Consider the following 24,616-nt stretch of genomic DNA (forward strand, 5'->3'; position numbering starts at 1 on the left):
GACGACAAACGGTAGTGAAGCGATCCATATATGTATGTTAGCAAATGAATATTAGGATTTTTCTGACACTTTCTCAGCTTACTTGCAAACATGCTTTTTTTCTCTCTTCTTTTTGACATGAAAGGCTTGTCTGTTTTAATTTAATGTAAACTTGAGTGATATTTGTTGAAAATTACAGTACAAACAATGGGCAACGTTACCTGTCTCAGTTTCTGTGCTTCTCCTCCCACTCTGTCACAGTTCACATTGTGTCACACACACACACACACACACACACACACACACACACACACACACACACACACACACACACACACACACACACACACACGATCAGCTTGTCTCTCAGTCAGTCGGCCATCTGTTCACCTGTCCCCTCGTTTACACTTCTGCTCCTCTCCATTGTGTTGCCAGGGTAAGATTCGTCCTGCACAGCACCATGCCAGTCTCTAAATGGCTGTGGCTTCTCGCAAGCCCCGCCCCCCCACCTCCTCTCACCATCCATCCCCTTTGGCTCGCTGTCTCGCCTGACAGTTTGTCCGCCTGCTCTCTGTTTCCAGATCTTTTTACTGTTGCCACTCTCTTCACTTTGTATTTTCCTTTTTTGCTTGTCTACTCATCTTTCTGTCATCTCTTGGCCCATCACCCTCAATGCAGCTCTTGCAGAAAAGTCTCACACTTGTCCTTTTGCATTTTACTGCCCTCAACTTATCTGTCTCTCTCTGCATTGTGTCTCACTGGTCACTCATTTCCTCTTGTACACCTAGTCAGTGTTACTTTCCTTCTTTTATTCTGCTGAGTCATTTGTTTCATACTTGATCGGTTTGTTTCATCCATCTTTGTGTTCATTTTTCTGTACTTCTCCAATTAATAATTAATTTGCAGTCCAGAATCTAACCAGTGACTGGTTGATTTAGACTCACAGAATCTCATTCACGTTTTTCCATCCATCCATCACCATGTCCCAAGAGGATGCAGAATCACTCGAGTGAATTCTGAATCTTTGCATTGGTATGTGCCCAGAAACCCTCCAGAAAGGAAATCAGCTAGATGTCCAAACGACCTCAGCTGATTCCATTCAACGAGGAGGAGCGGTGGTTCTGTTCTGACCTCTTGAGCTGCTATTATCTAAGATCTGTTATATTTTTGTCAACGTTGATGAATCTGTAAATACATTTTATACTTATTCAATAAAAATGTGTGCTTTTTATTCTTTTTCTTAACTGAAAGTACCCAAAGAGTGTGTTTTGTTCGCTTTTTGAGTTGTTTTGTTCAGCTACACATGTACATCTTCGCTCCTTGAGTTTTAAAACATTCAGCCTTTTCAAACACAGGAAACTGATAGTAATCAGAAAACTGCAAAAAAAAAAAAAAAAGCTACATCTACCGGAACCATTAGGTCCAAACACAGTTTTGCCTTCCTTGGGTCCTTACTTTCTTACTTAACTTACTTTTTTGACTGGGAAAGGGTGGCTTGCCAGCTCCGGGTTGGGAAAGAGGTCCTACCTCAAGTGAAGACTTTAAGTATCTCGGGGTCTTGTTCACGAGTGAGGGTAGGAGGGATCGGGAGATCGACAGGCGGATTGGTTCGGCGTCTGCAGTGATGCGGACGCTGAGCCGATCTGTCGTGGTGAAGAGGGAGCTGAGCCAGAAAGTCAGGCTCTCGATTTACCGGTCGATCTACGTCCCAATCCTCACCTATGGTCATGAGCTTTGAGTAATGACCAAAAGAACGAGATCGCGGATACAAGCGGCCGAAATGAGTTCCCTCCATAGGGTGGCCGGGCTCAGCCTTAGAGATAGGGTGAGGAACTCGGACATTCGGGAGGGACTCGGAGTAGAACCGCTGCTCCTCCGGATCGAAAGGAGTCAGTTGAGGTGGTTTGGGCACATGGTCAGGATGCCTCCTAGACGCCTCCCCGGGGAGGTGTTTCGGGCATGTCCTGCCGGCAGGAGGCCCCCGGGTCGACCCAGGACACGTTGGAGAGGTTACATCTTCAATCTGGTCTGGGAACACCTTGGGGTCGTGCCGGAGGAACTGGTGGAGGTGGGTGGGGAGAGAACGGTCTGGAGCTCCCTAGTTGTAATGCTGCCCCTGCGACCCGGACCCGGATAAGCGGAGGAAGACGATGACGACAGGTCCTTACTTATGAAGGGAGATTCTTGACCATCAAACAGATCCTCAAAATCAAACGTTTTGAGATTTTTGTGTCCTTTAGAGAGACAAGACGTGTTAAATGCTTTGCAGGTACATATTTGTACGAAATGTATCCAATGAATGAATGAATGATCAAGGTGCAGAATGTAAGGCCTGATTTTGATATAGTGCCTTCTAGGGTTGTACAACCTCCCAATGCAATTTACAACAAGGGATGTCCCGATACAACTATTTCACTTCCGATATAATAACGCTATTGCAGTCTTCAGTATTGACCGATACCAATATCAATCCCATACGATATCAGCACAAATCATACATACTTTAAACTATTTTGTATTGTGGAATGTATGGAAAGGCTTGATCAAGTGATATTACTCAATCGGAGAACAAGAGCCAATGTCAGTAAGTATGAAAAAAAATTGACAATTTTTTTTAACCATTGGCTGCAAAAGTATTAACCTGAACACATTCGCTGCCAGTGTTTCTCACCGTTTTTACTTTTTTTTAAGAGTCACAGAACGTTGCGTGCTAGGATGATATCGATGCCAAAACAACCAAAACAAAGGGGAGATTCGCCTCTTACATCAGGAAGAATCCGCGCGTTTCGAACGTTATCCATTTTTTCATAATCCGTTGTTGAACTGTGATCGGCAGAAGCTTTTCCAGTTCGCGCCTCACTTTTTTTTTACAGCAGCAGCCCAAAACGATCTCCTAACACATGGATTTTCTGCTTCCTGCTCACGTGATGTGTTACGTATGCGAATGAAGATCGGCTTTAGAGCTGAGATGTTTGTTTTCATGGTGCGGGGGCTCATTCCGATGCCCACAGAGTAAGAAAATGCAAATGACGACTTCAGTCGTCATTGGCAGTGAATGAGTTAACGGACTGCTTATATTGGAGATTTTTGATGCAGTCTGATATAATTCGATACAGTGTTTTTGGGCCGATATCGAATTACTTCCGATATAGATACTGGAATGGGAAATCCCTATTTACAACACAACAGTCATTCACATTCTGGTGGTAATGAGCTATAATGTAGCTACAGCTGTGCTTGGACACACTGACAGAGGCGAAGCAGCCGAGCCACCAGTCACTGTGACCACCACCAGCCCAAAGGCAAGTCAACCGCGACAGACAAGGCTTGAACCTGCAACACCCCAGTTACAAGGTGGGCATTTAACACCTGTGCCACTGTTGCCCCCAAATAAAGCTGCCTTGTCTTGCCTTAAAGGGATATTACACCATTAAGTGAAATTTTGTCTATTTCCGGATTCCCCACTTAGGTAAGTGAGAAAAAAGCCTTTTGTAACCAGATCATGCTATAAACCCACAAGTGTTATATCCATGCGCCATGCAGCGGCAGCTTACAGCGGTGCTTCATCATAATGTAGTCCCAAGTCTAAATCGGCTCCTTGAAATCCTTCATATTGCTTCTCACTTTTCATTTTCAGCCGACATGATTATTGAGCTCATCGGGAATAATAAGTATTATTATTGAGTTATTTTAATCCCTTGCACACAAAATGCTAATTACTGCTATTCACGTTCATTGTTTACGCTAAGCTAAAGCAGACTTACTTCGCCGGTTGCTTTTTTCTCTCTTATCGAACTCTGGGGAAAACGGAAATAAGACAAAATTTCACTTAGGGGTGGACTATCCCTTTAAGTTTTAAATAGGTAACAAAATAATAAATGGAACTACTTATAACAATATTTCCAAATGGTCCAAACTTTGCATTAGAAATCTGGTGAATTGCAGAGTTTATGCATGTTTCTGGACCCTGACTGTGCTGCTCAGAAATATATGAGTTACCTTTTTCACTTCAGCCATGCTGCAAACAGAACGACACTCTGTCAAAGTCCCCACTACTCGGTCATGGCAGCATCTGCTGATCGAACATGTATTATTGATCTGCAGTCACCGGTCACCATGTCACCAGCACACTAAACGCAGACATCAAAGAACCTTCTTTCCTGCTCATTAATTAAGGTTTTACTAAGTCATGTTGCAAAACTTTAACACCTTTCGCTCAAACAGCTTGACCAGTCAGTTCAGACTGGGACTAATCGGTGACACTAACGGCTCTCTGCTCCAACTGTGGCCCTCTGGAGGCCTCTGGATGAATTCCTTGGAAACGGAGAAAGCCGACTGTGTGTGACGTCCTTCCTCAGCTAGAAACAGTCAACAGCCTGATTGATAAATGTTTACCTGCACGGATGGATGCCGAACTAGTCAGAGAGGAGGAGGTAATCTTAGAGGTCAGAACACTGTGGACCTATTTTTGTTTGAGTTTTAGGGAGGAAGGTGTTAATCATTCTGCATCTTTACAACAAGCATCAGACAGGAAGTGAGACACTAATTAGTCAGTCAAGGACTTCTTCAGCTTAATGATTTTCTAATGGATTCTTGGCCCATTTTCATTATTGGTCTGTGAATTCGTTTTTAAAGAAATTGTACTTCGCTGAGCAAACATTTTTTGCAATCGTTCTTGCATTATCGTAGTGAACGATGTAACTAAACTCAGAAAAGGCATTCAGCCTTTTAGCTTATAGATTAGAAATGATAATTAGGAAATGTTTGATGGCATAAACAATGTCCAGAGTCTCAGTTGGAGTTGTGACTGTCTGTGTGTTGACCTGTCCACCGAGTGACCTCAACAAGATTAAGACCACTGAACATGATGAGTCTTTGCCAGAGGACCTCAGCGTTCAGAGAGCAAAGGGGGATTATAAGAGGAGGAGCATCGCCAAGGCAACAAGAGCACCCCCTCTGACCTGTGGGAGCTGAGAGACGAGAAGTCACACGACAGGTGGCCGTGTAAATCAGGACACATTCACTATGAAGTGCTGAGATTATTAAAACAGGGAACAACCGGTCAATTATTGAGTCAACACATTAAGGCGATCCCTGCTGGATAAGCCTCAGGACCATCAGAGCCATGCTCAAGGTCCTTAGCTTCTGCAGTGAACCTAGCAGGTCAAATCTGCCAGAACATAAAAGCATCCCTCTACTGTCGCCGATGCATAACTCGCTTTCTCTCCCAGCTATTCATCACCACTCTTTCAGCATTTCATCCGCTCGTGTTCCCTCTGTCTCTAGCTCTCTTCCTTTCTTTGCCCTGATTGGGATCTGCAGTCAAGCGGATTAACACGCTCCGACAGTAGAGGCAGGCGGCCCACACACACACACACACACGGTATCAAGCAGCACGTGCATCTCACAGAGAGGCTGTGCATGCATATGTATTGCCTCTCCAGCTCTCGCCGGAGTGTAGGAATGTCTGACCATGTGATGAATACGGAGTCCATGCTTGCGCGTGCACGGCAAACCGTAAAATAAAGTGCTTCCAAGTATTCAGAGACAAGCAGGATGACACGAATAACACTAGTGTGTATCTATGTGCGTGTGCGTGTGTGTTCCTGCGTGACTACATTCATACTTCATAATTTATACTCAAAAGCACTTGCTTAGAGAGACTCACAGAGGCAGAGCGGCAAATGGGCACACTTTGTGACTATCCAATTATCCCTTCTCTCTTCTCCCCTTCCTGCCATGTTTCAGCTTAGCCCTCGACCGCTGATGTTAAACCAAGTGCAAGTGCAGATAATCTTTAATAATTATTGTATAATTTGTTCATTCTGTCACACTGGCTGTTCTGGTCAAACGGGCTCCACTGACTGCCCCAACCCTGCAGGATTGAGTTTTGCAACCACATAAGGCCAAAAACACAGAAAAATGCACCTTTTAATTAGGTGATCAGACCAAACATTGTATTATAAGACGTTTTACTTTCCATTTTTTAATCTTTAACTAGCAGGTTAACCATACACTAGAGTCATTTTTGGCCCCTGTATCTTATGATACATCTAGAATATTGAACCTTGCATGTAATGAGTGCATCTCAAATGTTAGTTTCACTTGTTAATTACAATTACTTCCAAAAATGATCTTTTACTCTAATTTCACCTCTCGTTTCACCTGTAAAACTGAGTGGCGGCTAGTCCATAGGGGCCGCCCCACAAGTCTAAGAAGGAGGAGGAGGATAAGAAGAAGAAAAAGAAAAAAAAGAAGAAAAGAAAAAGAAAAAAGAAAAAGTTGAAAAAGAAGGAAGAAGAAAGAAAAAGAAAAAAGAAAAAGAAAAAAGAAGGAAGAGGAAAGAAAAAGAAAAAAAAGAAGAAAAAGAAAAAGAAGAAAAAGAAAAAGAAGAAGAAGAAGAACTTAATCATTGCTTACTCATATCGCTGCAGGACAGGACTCTGTTTTCATGAACTTAACTGCAAATATCGAGTCTGCTTCTTGATAAAAGTTGCGTTTTCAATAAAATCATTAGGTTTAAGACGTGCATCTAAACTTTAAATGTTTTTTCTTTGTGCTACACAATTCATTTGTGTGCATAGTTGCACAAGGTGACATCTTAATCGCTGACAAGCATAACTGTGTATGCAGTAGACAACCCTCACAATATTCCCTAATGTGGTCAAAATAGACCACTTTCCTTTGAGTAATATTTACCAAAACTACCCTGACTTTTCATAAATCTCAGAGATGTTCTATAAATGTACAACCAGAAGTGTTGAGGCCGAAAGCAAAAGATAAACATAAAACAACTATAAATAGAGTTGGGAGCTAATTTTTCCAGGTTTTTCTGTTTGAAAGGCAAATAAAAAACAACAAGGGTTAATGAGAAATATCAGGGTGGACAACACTGACTCCTCACAAAAACAGGTGTGAGCTGGAGCACATCTGGTGAAGGTGACCATCAAGGACAATGCTTTCTTGTCGTTTTAACAACTCCAGGCCTACAGGACGAGTGAGTGAGGCAGTGGCGTGGGCGAGTCAGCATGGAGGATAAAAGCTGGTACAGGAGGAAAACTTCCATGTGGGACGGACACACACACACACACACACACACACACACACACACACACACACAGACTGAATATTGTATGAGGTTTTCTCATGGGCCATTGCAGAGCACACGGGAGCACACACACACAAAGAGAAAGCGACACACACTTGAAGACACAAACGTGTGCACGCACACAAACAGAGCCAGTGGAGCTTGGGCTAATGTGGCCCAGAGCTGCCCAACGCCCTGCCACGACACACACACGCTTCCTCTCTCTCACACACACACTTGCATACACTTAGGAGCCATCTGCAGTTGGAGATACCGCTTAGAGAAAGACTTTACTGCTGACAATCTGAGGCAGGCAGGAAGAGAAGGGCATGAAAAAAGGAGGAAGTTGTCGAGAATCAGGAGATCAGGAGCAAAAGGAGCCAGGAAAAGAGGAAAGGAAGTACGAAAATGAGGTGGAGGGAAAGTACGGTCTTAAAGTCCTGCATCGAAGTTTTACCTCCAACCCACTCGAAAGACAAAACTGCTTCACCAACACTTTTGCTGAGGGTTCAGCAATTACTGGGCCGAAACTCTTATTGGATGACATTCCCTTTGGATGCATTCGGTTGGCCCTTAACACCCTGCGCCCTTCTCCGCTAAATTAAAACATGGTGTCAAATTAAATGACTGACAGCTTCTCTCAAATGGAACACCAACGGGCAAATTCTCATGCAAGGTTTGGTTTTTCCTAAAAATAAATACATTTATTGTAAACCACGTAATGACAGGAACGTCGTAATTCCAACACAACATAGCTTGCAACTAAAAAAACTGCATGCAGTTTAAACAAATGAGTGAACTAAGTTTGAAAAGTGAAACCACCAGAATGCACCAGAGATTTAAACAGAAAAAAACATTTTTCTGTCCACACAGATCAATCAAATCAAGCCAGCTTAATAAAACTAAAGTTTGATTTTAACAAAAGAGCTCTGATGATGGTTGAAAAGTTCTCCCATAGTAAAAAAATGGCTGACAATCAAAACACCTGAGACACAAATCCAATCCCAGTGATTGATTTAGATGATCGCGAATAACTTCAGCGATATTGGAAAAGAGTGACTCCTTAGAGAGGGCAGAGGTCGTTCCAGCGTCCTTGGGGATCAGAAAACAAATCCAACAAATCTCCAAGCCTCTGGGCTACTTCCAATAAGATTTTTTTTTTTATAAAACAGGCTCAAATGCTGCAAGTACATGTGATCAATTGCTGACGCTCTCGGGACACAGTTTGGAAAAGCTCATTTCGTAAATGTTGGAAATAAAAATCTAGCAAAGAACAAAAGATTGAAACTAAAATTTTGATCTTTTTGGTTGTTTCGGAGGGTTTTGGAAGGTAATCAACCCTACTCAGGTTTGGATTACAACCATTATAACTAAATAAAAAAATCAGGAAGCTCAAAAATATCTCCGGTTGTGTTGTTTCCCAAATTAGTATCCTCATTTCTGGTCTACTGGTGTCATTTTTCAGGAATTCAACACCAATCTGACCAGTTGGAATGAAAACAAATAACAAAATAAATAGATAAATAAAAACTAGGTGACTTCACGCTGATCCTGTTTGCGGATGACTGAAAGTCCTGCAGCAAAACGCATAAAAGCAAGAGAGAAAAATATTCAAAGGCGAGTCGGACGCGGCTTTAGGTCAACGCTCCATAGGAAGCATAAGTGCAGTGCTGCAATGTGCGCGGCTCGGTGAATCATACCTAACCGTCTCGTGTTGAATTCATGAGAGGGCCATTATGTAGAGAAAAAAAAAGAGGGTCAGCTAGGCGTGTGAGTGTGCTGCATGTTCGCCTGAACAGCTCCAGCACAGCAAAGGCAAAAGAAATGTAGAGAAATAAATTCATATATTTAAAACTCTACAACTGGCCTCACACCTTCTCACCTAACCTCAGCTTCAACAACCAAACCAATGTTATTTTCCACCGTTTGAGACGGATTATTTTGTCTATATTGTGGTCCCTTTGGCGCGTTGCCCATGTTGCCGTTGTTGCAGTGCCAGAGGAGGGGGAGGCCCAGCTGTCCCTACCTCTGCTCGCTCCGTGAAACGCTATGAGGAGCTTTAACGCCAGTAGGCTGAGCAGAACCCTTCTGAAATAGACTAAAGCGCTCAGGTCCACACTAGACCCCGGAATAATCTAAAACATGATGTAATGACAGATTTAGAGGAGAAGGAGAAGAAAAAAATGTCATTTGGAAACTGACTTATGCTTAGTAATTCTACACTTTGCCTTTAGATGGAAGTGGAGTTTCTAAACTTTGACTGGTCAAACAATTTCCTCCACTTGTTTATGTTAAGATAAAGTTTAGCACCCTTTGGCTTTTGCTCAAACAGTGATTCAGATCTTCCCAAGAACCTCTTGGCTTAAAGTTACTGTAGCTACAAGGTTATTTCTCCTTATTAAATGCAAGCAGGGGTAATCAACATCTCACAGGATACAAAATCCACCTCAGCTGTTGCTTTTCTTCATTAAAAAATCTAAAATAAATCTCAGAAACATGCGAGACATTTATTGGATTTAAAGCTTTAGATCATTTGGGACTGAATACAAAAGAAGCAGGTAGCTACTAGGAAAATGAACTGGAGTTAATAAACTAGACAGGGCTTAACAATGTCTAAATGTCATTCTGGTGAGGGTCAGATTAGATTAGTTAAGATTAAATCTTAATGGTTCTGCTGCAGAATGGATGAAGAACCCAGTAGGATACATAGGAAATGATAATTGTTCAGCCCTGTTATAAAAACAAGAATATGCATGAATAAATGAAAGCATCTGGGAAGCCCAACATAGACACTTTTTGACTTAAGGTCATTACTATTAAAGGTCAGCTTTACTCATATTTCTCATACATTTGCGGTTGTCTATAGGTGGAATTAATGCCTTGCAAGTCCTTCTCTGGGGGAAAAAATGTTCAGGTGTTCCTGTTTCAGGACACAGAAGACATACTGGAGGGAAAAGTGGCAGAACACGGCAGGATTTGGAGTCATGTTTCTGATATTTGGACATCTCGCCTTTGATTGCTTTACGTTGGTGTTTTATCTCCACAAATAACACAAGTCTGAAGGAGTTTTGCCATGTGGTGGAGTTGTTAATGCTAATAGTTAGCTTCTGCTAGTCGAAACATTTGCTGTTTCTTGGACACTAAACCAACAACAACCTTCTCTGTTGCCAGCCAAGATGGGTGAGTCCATGAATGTTAAGTGACAGTGTGACGTAGATCTGTCAGGATTTTTAAATCCTAGCATTTCACCATTTATTTTCCATCAGAAGCTAATGCAGGAAATAGGCGTAGAAGATCCAAATGGATTTGAATGAAGGCAACTGGACTTCTTTGGTTTCTTGAAAACATTTGGTTTCTCATCCAAGGAGCTTTGTCAATTCTGACTGGAATATGGGGGTCAAGCTTATAAACTGTAGTTGTCTAGAGATGAAACTATCTATGAATACTGATCCTTTTCACCCCCCACCCCGATGAGTTGTTGATGTCTATTGTGTAAGAACGGCTGTTTTGATTAGCTTGACTCTCCCATCTTCCAGTCATAATTGACAAAGATTCTCAGATAAGAAGCAAAACGTCTTCAAGAAACCAAAGAAGTACACGTAGGCTTCATTTGAACTCTTTGGTTAACCATGACCTGGACAACTAAGAAGTAGGGATGCAAAGATATCACTTTTTTCCAAACCGATACGATACCGATACTTGGATCTGAGTACTCGCCGATACCGATTACTGATACAGATACTTCTACCACACAAAATATGCAATGAATTGTAATACAGGTTTTATTTTCTACCCTGCTTTCAACAGGAAAAGACTGTGAGGTAGATATAAAATATATTAATATATTAATAGAAATTATCATAAAACTAAAATATTAGGTGAACACAAATGACAAGTTACAGTGAAGCCACTTTCAGGCAACTGCATTGGTGTCGATTCCTGGTATCAGTTAACTTTTACCGATACTGGTATCGGTATCGGCTTGATACCGATACCAGTATCGGTCGGTGCATCCCTACTGCATAGGGGTAGAAAACTCTTTTCATATTCAGCCTGCATGAAAAACTCAGTGATCCATTCTAATCAGTAATTATTAAAAACGTTTTTTCTGTGAAGTTGATCTTTAAAGTATTGCTTTTATTAGCTTGTTTAAGAGAATTTCTAATTTATTTACCTTGATAAACAAAACAGTAAATTAAGATTATGAAAAAAGCCTTAATTACACTGCTCTGTTTATGATACAGAACGAGGAAAAGTGATGGGACATAGCGGTCACACGAGTCATGTGAGCACGCGTGCACATGTGCGTGCACGTGTGTGTGTGTGAGATCCATCAGGGGACTTAACAACTACCTGAAAAAAACTGTCAGTGAAGAGAGCTTCCTACTCTCAAGGAAGTAAAGTGAATATTCATATTTTTTTAAACTAAAACATAACATCACATCAGTCTGTTTGGTTCAGGAAAAATAAGCAGAGCCGGAATCATCAAAGGCGGAACAGGATAACAAAAACGGTAGTGAAAAAATTCCATTTCCTCCCACATTTCCCTCTCAATCCCACGCTTTACCTCAATGATGTCTGCATTAGTCCGGCTTTCGTGGGGCTCGTTGTACTCGGTGTACTTGAGCAGGACCTTGTCCATGTCCGTACTGGCGTACTGAAACAGCTTGTTGGAGTGGTTGAAGATGATGAGAGCGATCTCACAGTCGCACAGGACGCTCAGCTCGTACGCTTTCTTCATCAGACCAAACTTCCTCTTAGTGAAGGTCACCTAGGAAATAATTAAAAAAAAGAAGTTTAATAAAGAAGCATGTTGAGAGATTCATTTAAATTCTAGTTAATCTTTGATTTTTCAAGAATTAATTTAGAATCTGTAAAAAATGAAATAAAAAGGACTAACTTAATCTATTGAAGTTTTCTTTCATTTTTTTCTTTTTCAATTTCCCCTAAGAGGCTCATTTGCATCGCCTGAATCACACTAATGCATCTACAATTAAACAGCCAATGTGTTCACCTCTTGCTCACGTTTTCCAAAACAAGGAAAAACTCAACTTTTTTGTAACTCCTCTTTTTTAGCATCTTCTTTAGAGATGCAGAACATATTTCATCCAAACATATGTGACAGATTACTGTACCAAAAATGTTTAAAATCAGAAATACCTGTGGTCCAAAAGGGTTTTCCAAAGTTCTTTCCTATTTGTTCAAGCTGGACTAAAACCAAAGAGCAAAAGTCAGAAGCTGCAGGTTTGAGTCGTGTCTCTGACCTCGCTGTGACCCAGTTTTTGGCAGAAAAGTAAAAAAGCGTGTTTCCCAAAATGTTGAGCTTTTTGCCCGAGGCTTGTTTTCATATCGTCCCAAACCAGAGCTGTTCAAATTGACTCCGTTTAACAGAAATTGAAAGACTTTGCTTTTCCAGACATCAGTCACTGTTTTATTACCATGGATCCTTGTGATCTTGTAAACATTCAAAAGAGATGTTTTAATTAAGGGAAAGAAGATGCCTCCCCTACCTAAGTACTAAGTACAAACGCACGCACACACACACACACACACACACACACACACACACACACACACACACACACACACACACACACACACACACACACACACACACACGCAAACACAGTGGCTTTCACTTCCCTCCACATCATCTCTTCTCGTCACATTCAGCCTCCCTGTCAATTTCACACTCTGCTATGCTCTTTTATATGCTCTCTTTCTATGTCGCACATGCTCTCGTGCCTTCTTTTCCACACTCTCCTTCTGTCTCACATTATTCCTCTCTTCCAAATGCGTATACACACACACACACACACTCGTGTACAAGCCCGTTCAGCTGTGAACATGCCGAGCAGAGCTGGAAGTGTTGCTGAAGCACAGGGTCCCTTGTCTGCCGATTGGCTTTAGAAGTGCTTCTCTGCTTTAACCAACTGGTATTTACAATCCTGGGAGATTTGGCTTTGTTTGGATTAAACACCCAGGATTGCAGAAAAACAAACACACACACGGAGAAAAAAGATTAACGGAGAGAAGAAAATGCTTCAGGTACGGCTACAATTTGTGCCGTGTGATGTAGGAGAAACTGAAATTAAAGTAAATCTGCACAGAAATGGAGTTGGAGAAAAAAATGGAGAGAATTTCAAACATGCTTCAACATGTTTCAGGCCACTCCCACAAGTGATGTCATAGTTTCCATCAAATGCCAAAATGCCCTGCTGCTTGAGGTCATGACCTGAATAGCAGCATGTTAGCAGTAGCTGAAAATCCCGCAGAAGTCAAACCATTCTTTTTTCTTTCAGTTCTTGTAATAGTGTTTATTTAGAGTCAAACCTGCAATATAAAACATGCTAATTAGGTTGGACGATTATATCTGATTATTGGAGGTCCTGACCTTTGGTTGGATCAGGAGAGGATATCTACACTTATTCTACCAAAGCTGCAGGCTAATAAAACAATAATGTAGGACACATGTTCGTAATCAATGCATTTGCGGTGATCTCTAGTAGGAATGAATGCCTCGTAAGTCGTTCTCGGGGGCGAAATATACAGATGCACCATTTCTCGGATGTAAAAGTTGCCCACATCGCAGCTGAGCTTCAGACGACTGACTGGATAACAGCAACACAACTCTACCACTGACTTGCAACACTGATGTTTTATCTCCACAAAAAAGGCTGGAGCAGCTTCTGCTGTGTGGTGGTGTTGCTAATGCTAAAGGCAGAGCCGTGTCCAGGACTTTTAAAATGGGGTGGCCCATGTGGGGCACTTGTTTATTCATGGGTGGCACCAATGGTTATGCATATTTATTTACACAAATTGTTTATTTATTTACTTTCTAGTGAATTTTTGAGTTTCACATTGCACAATCACCATTTTTTTCCCCTCTTCATCTTCTACTTTGGTGGTGGTTAGCATGTCACTTCTTGTTGCATGACTGCCACCAACTGGAGTTGAGTGGGACTCTAAATACTATTTATGTGAATATGAAAAAATATTAAATAACAGTAACACTGCATGCCTGGGCTAGAAAACAAGGTGAAAGGTGCATGCAGCCACACACTATTTTGGAGTTTACAACCCAAGATGTTTGTCGACAAAGAAAAGTCAATTTAAACTGGAACTTAGTGAGGTGGCACCTGGGGTGGCCAATCAGATTCTAACGGTGGCATGTGCTACCCCAGGCCACTCCCTGGACACGCCCCTGGCTAAAGGTTAGCTTAAACTAGCCGAGGTCTTCTCTGCTGTTTCCCAGACGTTAAAACATCAACAGCCTTCTCAGAAAAATCTGAAAAAATACTTTAAAAAAGCTTTTTCAGTCAACCAAACTAGTCATACATGTAAGAAAAATAATTTTACAATGAATAAAATATTAAATGTTTGATTTGATCATATTTAAACTTGCCTATCTCTTGTGTGAAACGCCTATTCCAATCCAATCTTTTTATTTTTCATTTTTTACTTTTGGTTTGTAGCCTGGAGCTGTGAAATGTAAATTTTCATTGCAAAACTTTTTTCCAACTAATCTGAAAACAAGACAAAGAATTTTTTCTGTTGAATCTTTAACCAAATTGCATTTTTATTAAATGTGATAATTTAATTAAAACTTCATAAAATATTGGTAACTAACTGATTGAAGAAGTGTCTGGATGAACCACTAAACTCTAGTAACTACAAGTTCATCAAAATAAAAGTCTGTCCAGATAAAAATGACAAAGATTATTAAAGTAAAGCAGTATTGTTGTTGATACCCTCCAAAGCTTTAATAATATCAATAAATGAATGCACCAACGGTGAAATCAGTTTTCCTGTAGAGACGCCGACTGCTGCCTGCTCTCCTGGTTCTACGGCTCTGAATTGAAACTATAATTGAAATTAATTGAACGAGGAAAGAAAGAGAATAAAAGATGGGGAGGCGGAGATAAGATAAAGATGTTGACGATAAAAGAAAAAGAAGAAACCGTCAGAGACCTCCGATCTCTCCATCTTTCCCTCCTGTGATCACTCCATCTCACCTATCTCAAGTTTCTTTCTGCTTCGGCACCTGACATGTTTAAGCTTCGCTCATCACTCATCTCTTTGGCTCCTCTTATTTCCTCGCCCTCGTTTTCTCTTCCTCTCCTCTGTCAGTATTTTCCACATCCTCTCCCCGACGCCCCCCTCCTTTCGCGTTAGCTCACTCATTGCTTCCTGCTGCCACAAATCAAATTATATCGGGGTCGTATCCATGGGTACCAGACTCCCCCTCCTCTCCTCCTGCGTCCCCTCTGCCCCCACCACATTTCCCACCTCATCACACATTGCTACCATCATCTTACCTCCCGTAACCCCCCTCCACCACCACCAGCATGTCATCTTTATCTCACTACCCATCTACACCCCCCTCTTCCTCCCTTTCTCTCTCATGCACACACATACACATTGACACACACATACAGAATAAGCAGATAAATTACGTGGCGATGCTGGAAAGGGAGGAAATTACAGCTGAGCAGGATGACAGGAATGGTTGGTGATGAAAAGACAAGCTGCCGCAAACAACAACTGCTCTGCCGAACAAATTATAAGGTTATCCAGCATCCCTGAAAATAAACAAAATTAGTCACAACGTCCCAGACAAATCTTTTTGTTTTTCTAGCTTCTTCTCATCACAGAAGAAGTAGGCAGTGGGGCAGAGGCTCTGGGCCAAAGCTTCAATCTGATGTCTACTTCTGAGAATAAACAAGCTGGAGGTAATTAACATTAAGAGCAGAATTGCAAGATAACCAATAGCAGCTGAAGAATAAAATGTCCTAAATAAGGAGCGAAAGAGAAAGAGAAAGGAGGCAAGTGGTTTTATGTGCACGTGCGTGTGTGTGTATGTGTGTGTGTGTGTGTGTGTGTGTGTGTGTGTGTGTGTGTCTTGGCGAGGTTGTGGTTGTGCGGCAGATGGATGAGGAAACCACCACTGACAACCGCAACCTCCTCTCGCTTTTTCCTGTAGCCAAAATCTCTTTCTTTTGCGAGCTTGCAGTTCAGATAATCAGATCTGAACAGCCGAAGCAGGAAACAGTAAAGAGATTCATCTTTTTTAATGTGTTTTAAAGTACACATAAAAAAGAAAGGTATCAGAAATAACAGCCGTTAACTCTTTTCAGTAGATTGATTGAAATTGCAGCTACTTTACTTTTTTCTTTAAAGGTGTGGTTGACTGAAAAACCATATTTAATTATTATTTCTGATCATCGGTCACTGAGGTTTTCATGCAGGTTGAACATGATAACAGCCTTTTATACCAATCTCCTGTGTTAGCTTCTGATAGAAAACAGACGGTGAAATACTAGGATTTGAAAATTCTCACATAGCTATGTCACACTGTGAATTTGCATCCATGGCCTCGCCCATCTTGGCTCGTGCCTGCCCACAGGAAGGCTTTAATTATTATTTTTTTTTTTTTGCACAGAGGAGAGAGAGCGGAGAGTGTCTTGGTGATAGTGACGACGCAACATGGCTGAACACATTCTGTTAGCCAATCAGAAGTGAGGTGTGTGCACATCATTAATATTAAAGAGCAATCCTGCTGTTTTCAGCTCACCTCTGCATCAGAAAACTTCTGCATCTCAGAACAAGAACATCATAGCTTTTTTTTTAAAATGACTCATTACCCCTGCTTCACACTTATAGCATCAGCGGAGCGGAACAGCAGCAGAACAGTTTGCTCGTCACTTTTGTTGCGGTCCAGTACGCACCGGGAGAGTCTTAACCATGAAATAGGCCGGCTTCCTCCCTGGACTAGCGAGATTACAAAATCCAGAGTTTAAATCTCGTTTGATTTCACAGTTTGATGTCATATATGATGTTCCTCTCCACTGCCAAGATAAATACACCGCTGCACTTCTGGAACCATACTGGGAGTAAATAAGCCGTTAAGTCACTTGTATTGACATAATCTACACAGATATGAAATTGCATCGCTGCAATAGTCTTTTATTTTGAAAAATAATGGGGGATTTACATTGAAACTGTGTGTGATTTCCTGTCTAGCCCTATGTTAACTGAGAAAACGGTTGTGTCCCAGAAGCGGCACGCAAAAATAGAGCCTGATTAAATGTTTAGTGGCACAGCGCGGCACTACTGGGGCGCGCCTGAAAATTGCCACATCGCGGCTGGTTTGAATCACCCCCATAGACTATGATGGATTCTATATGGGTGCTATTCCTATGCCGTTCCACGCCGCTGATGCTTCCAGTGTGAAGTGGGGTAAGGCATTGATTGACAGTAGAGAACGCTGCAAATGTATTGAATAAACGAGTAAACCACACCTTTAAAAATAATTTCCACTAAATAAAAAGTGTGAGAATGGTTATTTGTCCAGCGACAGTGAAACTCCTAGTCTTATATGGCATTTTTAAAGGTTAGCCGACCATGAAAGCTCCTTTGATAGTGACATCAACAAGGAAAAACAAAGGGACTTAGCCAAGCCAAGAACATTTTCAAACAACTAAGTAAGTGCTATGCACAGCCACCTTTGCACTTGTAGCCCATTATACCTGTCAGATTACTATAAACAAGCATCTGTTGTCCTTAAATTAGCCACGCATGGTTATTATCAGGTCTGCCCGTTTGTCACCAGCTCCAACTTTCACTGCTCCTGCTAGATTGTTGTGGTCATTACTGAAAAAGCGCTCCTACATCTGTGTGTATACATCAACACAATGTTAACAGATCACTGTCAGAACTGGTTACTCCATTTTTTTAACTGCTGGCTCGTTGGTCGTGGATCAGTATGTCTAGACCGTAGATTCACAGGCACCTTTAAATGTCTTCTCTCAAAGGCTGTTCTTACGGCATTAATGCAAATGCTGATTCAAGGTTCTTTTATTTATGGGGGGAAATATTTCTTCATCTTAGATCTCAGTCTAGAAGTGGGTCACAGTTTTAATGAAAAGTCAACTCGTTTTGTTTCATCTCTGATGTGACAAACGCTATTCATAAATGAAAAATAAATAAATAAAAGAGCATTTAAGCATCACCGGTTATGTTCTCGTTTTTTCGGCGCATCCTTTGTCTTAATGAGAAATGTGGTATTTGAGATGCTGTCATGTTTCCAGCTGGGGCCCACTCTCTGAATGCTGTTTATTTTGCAGAGCTTATGGCAGCATCTCCGAATCAACATGTAGGAGGGTGACGGGCGGCGTGTTCTCCAAAATTTATTTGATTTCTTTTCAAAGGGTTTGCTGTTCATTAGATGAAGAAACACAAAGGCATTGTGCAAAAAGAAAAGAAATCTTAAACTTATTTACCAGCTTTTTACTGTGTTTCACTTAACTGACAGTAGTAGAACAACTGAGTCCTGTTTTATTATTTTAGTCGCGGTAAGAACCTCAGAAAGCAGAAAGTAAGAAGGGCTCCAGGGAGCGGGATAGCCTGCTCGCACGACCGACTGACACCCGTGTGAGGCTGTAGTCATGCTGGTGGCCTGTGGAGATCTAATATGGACTGAGGGTGTTAAATTACAAGCAGAGCCAGAACACTGTGACCAAGAGCCCTGGCCTTTTGGATCAGCTCATTCACCACGGACGGAGATCAGCGGGACATTAGCTACATGTTAACGCAAAGCTAACGGAGTTTTCCCGGGCATTTTAGCATTACCGCGTTTTTCTTGCTAAAAATGCCCGGAAAAACTTCATTAGCTTCGGATTAGCATGTAGGGAAATTTATTTTGTTGAACACGTGGTGCAACATTCTCTGCTCAACTTGCTATAAAAGTAGGAATTACAGAGAAGTCAGATTGCTTATTAAATGTTAGAATGGCTTGCCCAATAACTCAAACTCTTCTGTCTCTTATAACATAAAAACATTTTCATCCATGCAACTGCTGCTCTGTAAACTTCACTGTTTCCCCTACAATGGCTCAGGTGTGGCGCTGCACCACGGCTGAAAGTCCAGCAAGTTCTAGGGGAAACCTTGAACTCTGTAAACCACAGAGGTGGTTGTGGGTGAAAATCCCAGTAGATCAGCCATTACCCATGCCTCGTTCAAAGTCAATTAAATCTCCATTCTGATTCTCAATTTCCACTTCAGCGACTCTCTATACCCAAACGCTTTAATGTGCAGCCACGTGATTGGCTGGTTCGTTATTTATGTTAACAAGCATGTGAAGACGAGTACCTAATAAGGTAGAGACAGTGAGTTGAGTTGTTCTCAGGGGAACCTAGAATTAGAAATGGCCCTGTGTTAGACTGAAGACACCTCTGCTGGGATGGACCTCAGTCCACAACAACCCTGGAAAACCAAGCAATCAACTTTTCCTTTACAAAAATCCAACCTGCTTAAAGAGGGAAAACCTGAACGTGATCGTCCAAACCCACAGCGATTTCCATTCTAAGTCTTAATCTTCCAGGTGCACTGTCACTGCCTCTGTGTGTTCCTTTTCCTTCTGTCTCTCTGGTTTGGAAGGTGGGCACGTCAAATCCATTACTCAATCTGTTCAATGGAGCGAAGCCCATTTACCAGTTGACTCATTTCAGATGGATCATTTACCCTTTCATCTTCTCTGACAACACGGCTGATGTAACCAGAGGAACCGGAGCAATTTGGCCCGTTTATTCTATTATTTTTACTTTGTTTTAGGCGGATCAGTGTAATCTTTTCTATCTTACTGTACACAGAACACAGTGTGATTGTAGTGCTCTGTTGTTACACTGATAGGACACAATGACTCAGGAGGGGATGTGTTTCATATGTGGGAATGTGATCCAAGCTGGATATATCTGAAAGTGATCTGCCTGTTACCAGTCACAGCCGATCAATCTAAAATAAATAAATAAATAAACAACAAGCAGATTCCCATCATTGGCCAAACGATCGCGCGTCTCAAAACTGTGTCTATGGATAACACGAGTGTTTAAAGAGAGGGGGGAGTTTAGAGCGACACTGAAAAATTAATGGAACAAGACCAACCTCTTCATCACAATCACATCCTGTGTTGGTAATGTGAACAGAGGTAATCCCAAAACATTATGGGATTAATTAGAAACTTGTGCAAAAGCTACTTACTGCCATTCAGCTCATGAGTTGAGCACAAATCCGGCTTTACAACAAGAAGTCAAAAACTTTCTTAAAAGCTACAACAAGCTGCTTTAGCCCAACACGGTCAGTTTAGGAAAGCATGGAGAGCCGTTAGTGGCGCTAACCTGTCTGTTGCGTTCATCAGTGATTCTCTGAATCTGGATCTTTTTCCTCCCCATGGTTCTGGTGTTGAAGCGGGAGGAGCAGGAAGGAAGTGGAATCGTGTGAGGTCACAGATGGCTGTTGTCCTCTTCAGATGCTTCTGTGATTTAGTTTGACCTTTTGTGTGCACCTTAACTCGGTTTTAAAGCACCTGAGCAGAGAGGCTTTCTATGACAGGCTGAAAATAAATAAATAAATAAATAAAATAAAATAAAAGAGGGAGAAGGAGGAGAGGAAAAAAACGGGGTTCTGTGTGCTGCTCCCTCCTCAGATCATGATCCTGTTTCTGGAGGCGGGCCGTGCACGCTCCGTCGGGATCTTCTGCCCTCTCCTTTACCTCAGCTGGGCAGCTCCTGGAAAACAAAACAAAGGCGTTCGTCAGACTGAGACCGAAAAGGGCAGAGAGAGACTCGGTTTGTATTCTGTGACCCAATTTAGCTACTACAAATACTGCATTTGCCTTGACCCAAACATACAAATAAATGACAAAGCAGAGCGTTTGAAGCCCCATCATATCAGAGGCATATTTGTCTGAAATAAAGAGTAGATCGGGATGGGGGGAGATTTTGTGGAGCTCCATGCAGAGCAAGAGGCCCTCAGGAGGGAGGCTGTGCTGTGTCAGCTTCATTAGAGGCATCACCGCCACATCACTGATCGGCTGGTCGCCCACGGCTACCGGCTGCCTAGCCTGGGTCGTCTGACACGCCAAATGTGGCTCCCCAATCAGAGGCACAACAAAAAGATGAGCCACAGAATCTGGATTCTGCATATTTTCCATTTTCATAACACTTTATTGTCCTATGACAATTCCACTGCAAAAAATATAAATCTGCATTTAAATCTGCATCAAAACAACAGTCAAACACTTCAGGCGAGGAACTTATTCTCTTCTAAAATGTTAAACGGATTTTATAAAAGTTCTGAACGTCTACAAGACAGGATGAGTGGACGTGAGTCCACCATTACTAGCTGGTAATTAATATTAAGCCTTATCAAACCTCTAAAACAATTGCTGACCTAATTTCATGAAGCACCAGCATAAATGAAGGGTGCAAAACAATGTTTATCTAATCCACCCAAGCATCTAACAATCCACAGGAACAGCTTAGGTCGGAGATGCATACGGTGCACGATCGAATACAGACCATGGCTACATTATGGATTCTGTTTTATTTTTATGGGGGAAAAAAAGAAGAAATAAAGTCTCAAAAGTGTTTATGCTAATTCATGCAAACTCATGAATGAATGAGATGAAAGAAGCAGAAACTGCAACCAAGGCGAGGACTGTTTTAGACTGCTATTTCTATTTATGTTTCTGCTATAAATATCACATTCACTATATGCATGCAGACTTTGTTTATGTGCCAAATGCACGCACACACACACACACACACACGTATAACTAGCAGTAGCCAAGTGGCGGCATTACAGAGCCGAACCATCTGGGAAGCCGTGAGCACAGACACAACACCAGCTCCTCGGATTTGTTTGCGTTGCCTCTACCTGGGGGAGCAGCAAAAGAAGAACGCCCTCCATTTACATCCATTCTTAGGAAACAAAGAAGTTGAAACTGTCTGTCATGAGACTGACGTTCCCTTTGTGCGCCTGTGGGCGCTGCATGCTCATTCGGAGAGAAGGCATTCGGCTTAGCTTAGATAAGTTGTTTATGAATTATGCACTGGGGGTAAAGACTAGGGGGGTGGAATAAAAGGGTGTTGTGAGCGTTGTAATTGCTTTGTAAAAATACTTGAGGAACTAGAACCTGCTTCAGACCGATTATTACGGGGAGGATCGACGTTGAGTTGCAGCGTGTTATTACCTGCATTTACACTAAGTGAGTTTCAGCTTCTTCAGCAGCATTGTTCGACAAAGCTTCATCTTAAACTGCAACGCTCCGCTGCAAAGGCCCAACACGACAGTTCAATTAAGGTCATTGAACTCCATCCGGATCACCTCATTAGCATTCCTCCAAATGCATCATGCATCACTCAGATTTCAGATGACAAACAATAAAGAGGTGACGCACTCTAAGAAAAATAATAACAAGGTGAGTTCCCATTCTCTCACAGCCCTCGTTAGCAACAGAGCGAGAGACAGACTCGCTCCGTTTACCATCAAGTTCAAAGGCAGCAAACTGAGGGATTTGTCTTTAGGCTGTGGGCCGATCACACATGAAAAGGCTGCTATATCTGCCTGCGGTGGTCAAGTTTTGACCTTTTACCCTTCATGCTGCTGCTTTTCGCTCCCCATGTCTGATATCAGGCAGTCTTTGCTCTCACATTGGAAGCAGGGGGCCTGGAGTGTGTCTGCTGCCTCTCTGCAAGAGGGATGGAAAGATTCTGGACAGTGGAAAGATAACTGCTGATAATTAAGACTTCACAGCAGCCCTAGATTACAACCCTGAGGATCACCGTCACGTGTTAGAGCATTTTGTTACTCTGATTCTGTTCCAAGCTCTTCCCAACCAAGGGGAAATTGAAAAAACACAGCTGGAATTTAGAATAATGGTTAGATGAAGCACAGGTGGATTTCTTATGTCTAATTTTAGCTAAGAGTGCGAGGAGATTTAGGAAAAGTTGGAAACTGGAATATCCACCATGCAGTGAAAAGGAATACAATTAATCTGTATCAGTAAAGACATCTAATGGTCTATCGCTCTGATTTAGCTGTTTTCAGATATATTTGTTACAAAACAAAAGAAAACAATGAACCAAAATCCTTTTGGAGCCAGCTCCCAAAACAATACAGGGCAACAGTGATAAAATCTATCAAAGAAAACATTCAGCCTGAAAATGAAAAAAAATAAATAAATAAAATAAAAATTGACAATCTGTTAAAGATCTCAAAGTAAATCAGCTAAATAAAAACATCAAAGTGGGAATAAAAGTGTCTGAATCTAGCATTTGATCATAAGCATGAATATTTCTAACAAAACCAATTGCTGTACAAATATTTAAATTAAATGTACAAGAAGGCATGAGACAGATTTGTAATTATGAATGAATCAAAAAGATTAATGAGGAAATATTCCATATTTATCTCTTGTGTCTGTTACTTTAGTCACTTCATATGTTCATTCCAAATACTTTTGCTAGCCGAAAAGCCTTAAACTGTTTGGGTTTGAACTTTCAAGTCTTCTACAACAGCATCCATACAAACTGGTATCTGGTAAAGCAACACTCTTTTCTGAGTTGCATGAATAAAAAAAAAAGAAAAAGATTCTTTCAGGCGACTGGGCATCCAGGGGTTAAGTGATTTGCCAAAGGGCACGTCAGCCAGACTTTCCCAGACAGTCGCGGTTTTTAAACTAGTGACCTTCCCCTTGACAACCTGCCTGGCTGCTCCCCAGGCTGAGGCTGCCCTCGATACCACCGATACACGGCCACCAATGTTTCTGCTGCAGGCTGAATGTGTCAGAACCCGCAGGGCAGAAGCGTGGGGCTGTGATTGAGTCATGACACACAACAAAACCCTCAAAATGCAGCAGGAAGTTGGGGTGTTTTGGCAAGACGGGCTCCACGTCAAGGTTTTTTGTTGGATTTAGGAGAGGAGATGTAATGCAATCAGCTGATGAGGAAAACGTGTGTGTCGACTCTGACTGCCCTGGCGGCAGTGACGAGAGACCACTCAGGCAGAATAAAATACTAAATGATACGTCTTTGCAAAAGCAATAGTTGGGATTTCTGAAACGGGAAACTTTGTGAGAATTAAATTTTATCTAATAAATAAATAAATAATGGTCTCATTCACTTCTTTTTTCCATAAATTTGCTGTGGTCTCTAGAATAAAGATCTGGTGCTCCTGTTTTAGGGGGAGGAGCTTGTCAAGAGTAATAGGGAGCCTAAGTCTCCTCCCTTTCTCGTCGGCTCATGGGCCCTCGGAAGAACGAAAAAATGAATGCAAGTCAACGGGGCTAAAAGAGCTATTTTCTAATTTGCTTTTCCTTACGCCCTGGATTGCACATATGTTGTACTGCCCAGCTACTTCTGAACGGCTCCCATCTACCTGAATCCTCTTGCAAAGGCTTACGTCTCAGCCCGGCCGCTCCGGTCATCACAGGATCGTCGGCTAGCAGTGCCTACACCACGCTCAGGACAATCCAGACTCTTCTCATGCATCGTTCCACAAATGTGGAATGACCTTCCAAACACTACCAGAACTGCGGCTTCCTTTTCAATTTTCAAGAAACTCCTGAAGACCCTGTTCTTCAGAGAGCATCTTCTTAACTAGCACCCTCCCTGCACCCGTCCCCCCTCTCTACCATCCACTCCTTTGTTCCCTCCTCTCCATGACTGATGTCAAGTTGTTGTTATTGCTGTTGTTAGCCTCAAGGGAAAC

The 24,616-nt window shown here is 41.9% G+C and overlaps 1 protein-coding gene across 10 annotated transcripts in view; it reads right to left on the minus strand.

Annotated features, from left to right (window-relative positions):
- Window positions 1-20,522, minus strand: part of mef2d (myocyte enhancer factor 2d) — a 66,275-nt gene extending 45,753 nt beyond the window's left edge. For all 10 annotated transcript variants that reach the window (XM_054740939.2, XM_054740947.2, XM_054740937.2 and 7 more), the window contains exons 1-2: window positions 20,242-20,522; window positions 11,634-11,837 (exon numbers count right to left, since the gene is read on the minus strand). In XM_054740939.2, coding sequence (XP_054596914.2) covers window positions 11,634-11,837; window positions 20,242-20,295 — 258 coding nt within the window. In that variant the 5' untranslated portion in view covers window positions 20,296-20,522. The remainder of the gene's footprint in view (window positions 1-11,633; window positions 11,838-20,241) is intronic.
- Between the last annotated feature and the right edge of the window lie 4,094 nt (window positions 20,523-24,616).

This window comes from Nothobranchius furzeri, chromosome 5, assembly GCF_043380555.1.
Source record: "Nothobranchius furzeri strain GRZ-AD chromosome 5, NfurGRZ-RIMD1, whole genome shotgun sequence".
Taxonomy (NCBI): domain Eukaryota; kingdom Metazoa; phylum Chordata; class Actinopteri; order Cyprinodontiformes; family Nothobranchiidae; genus Nothobranchius; species Nothobranchius furzeri.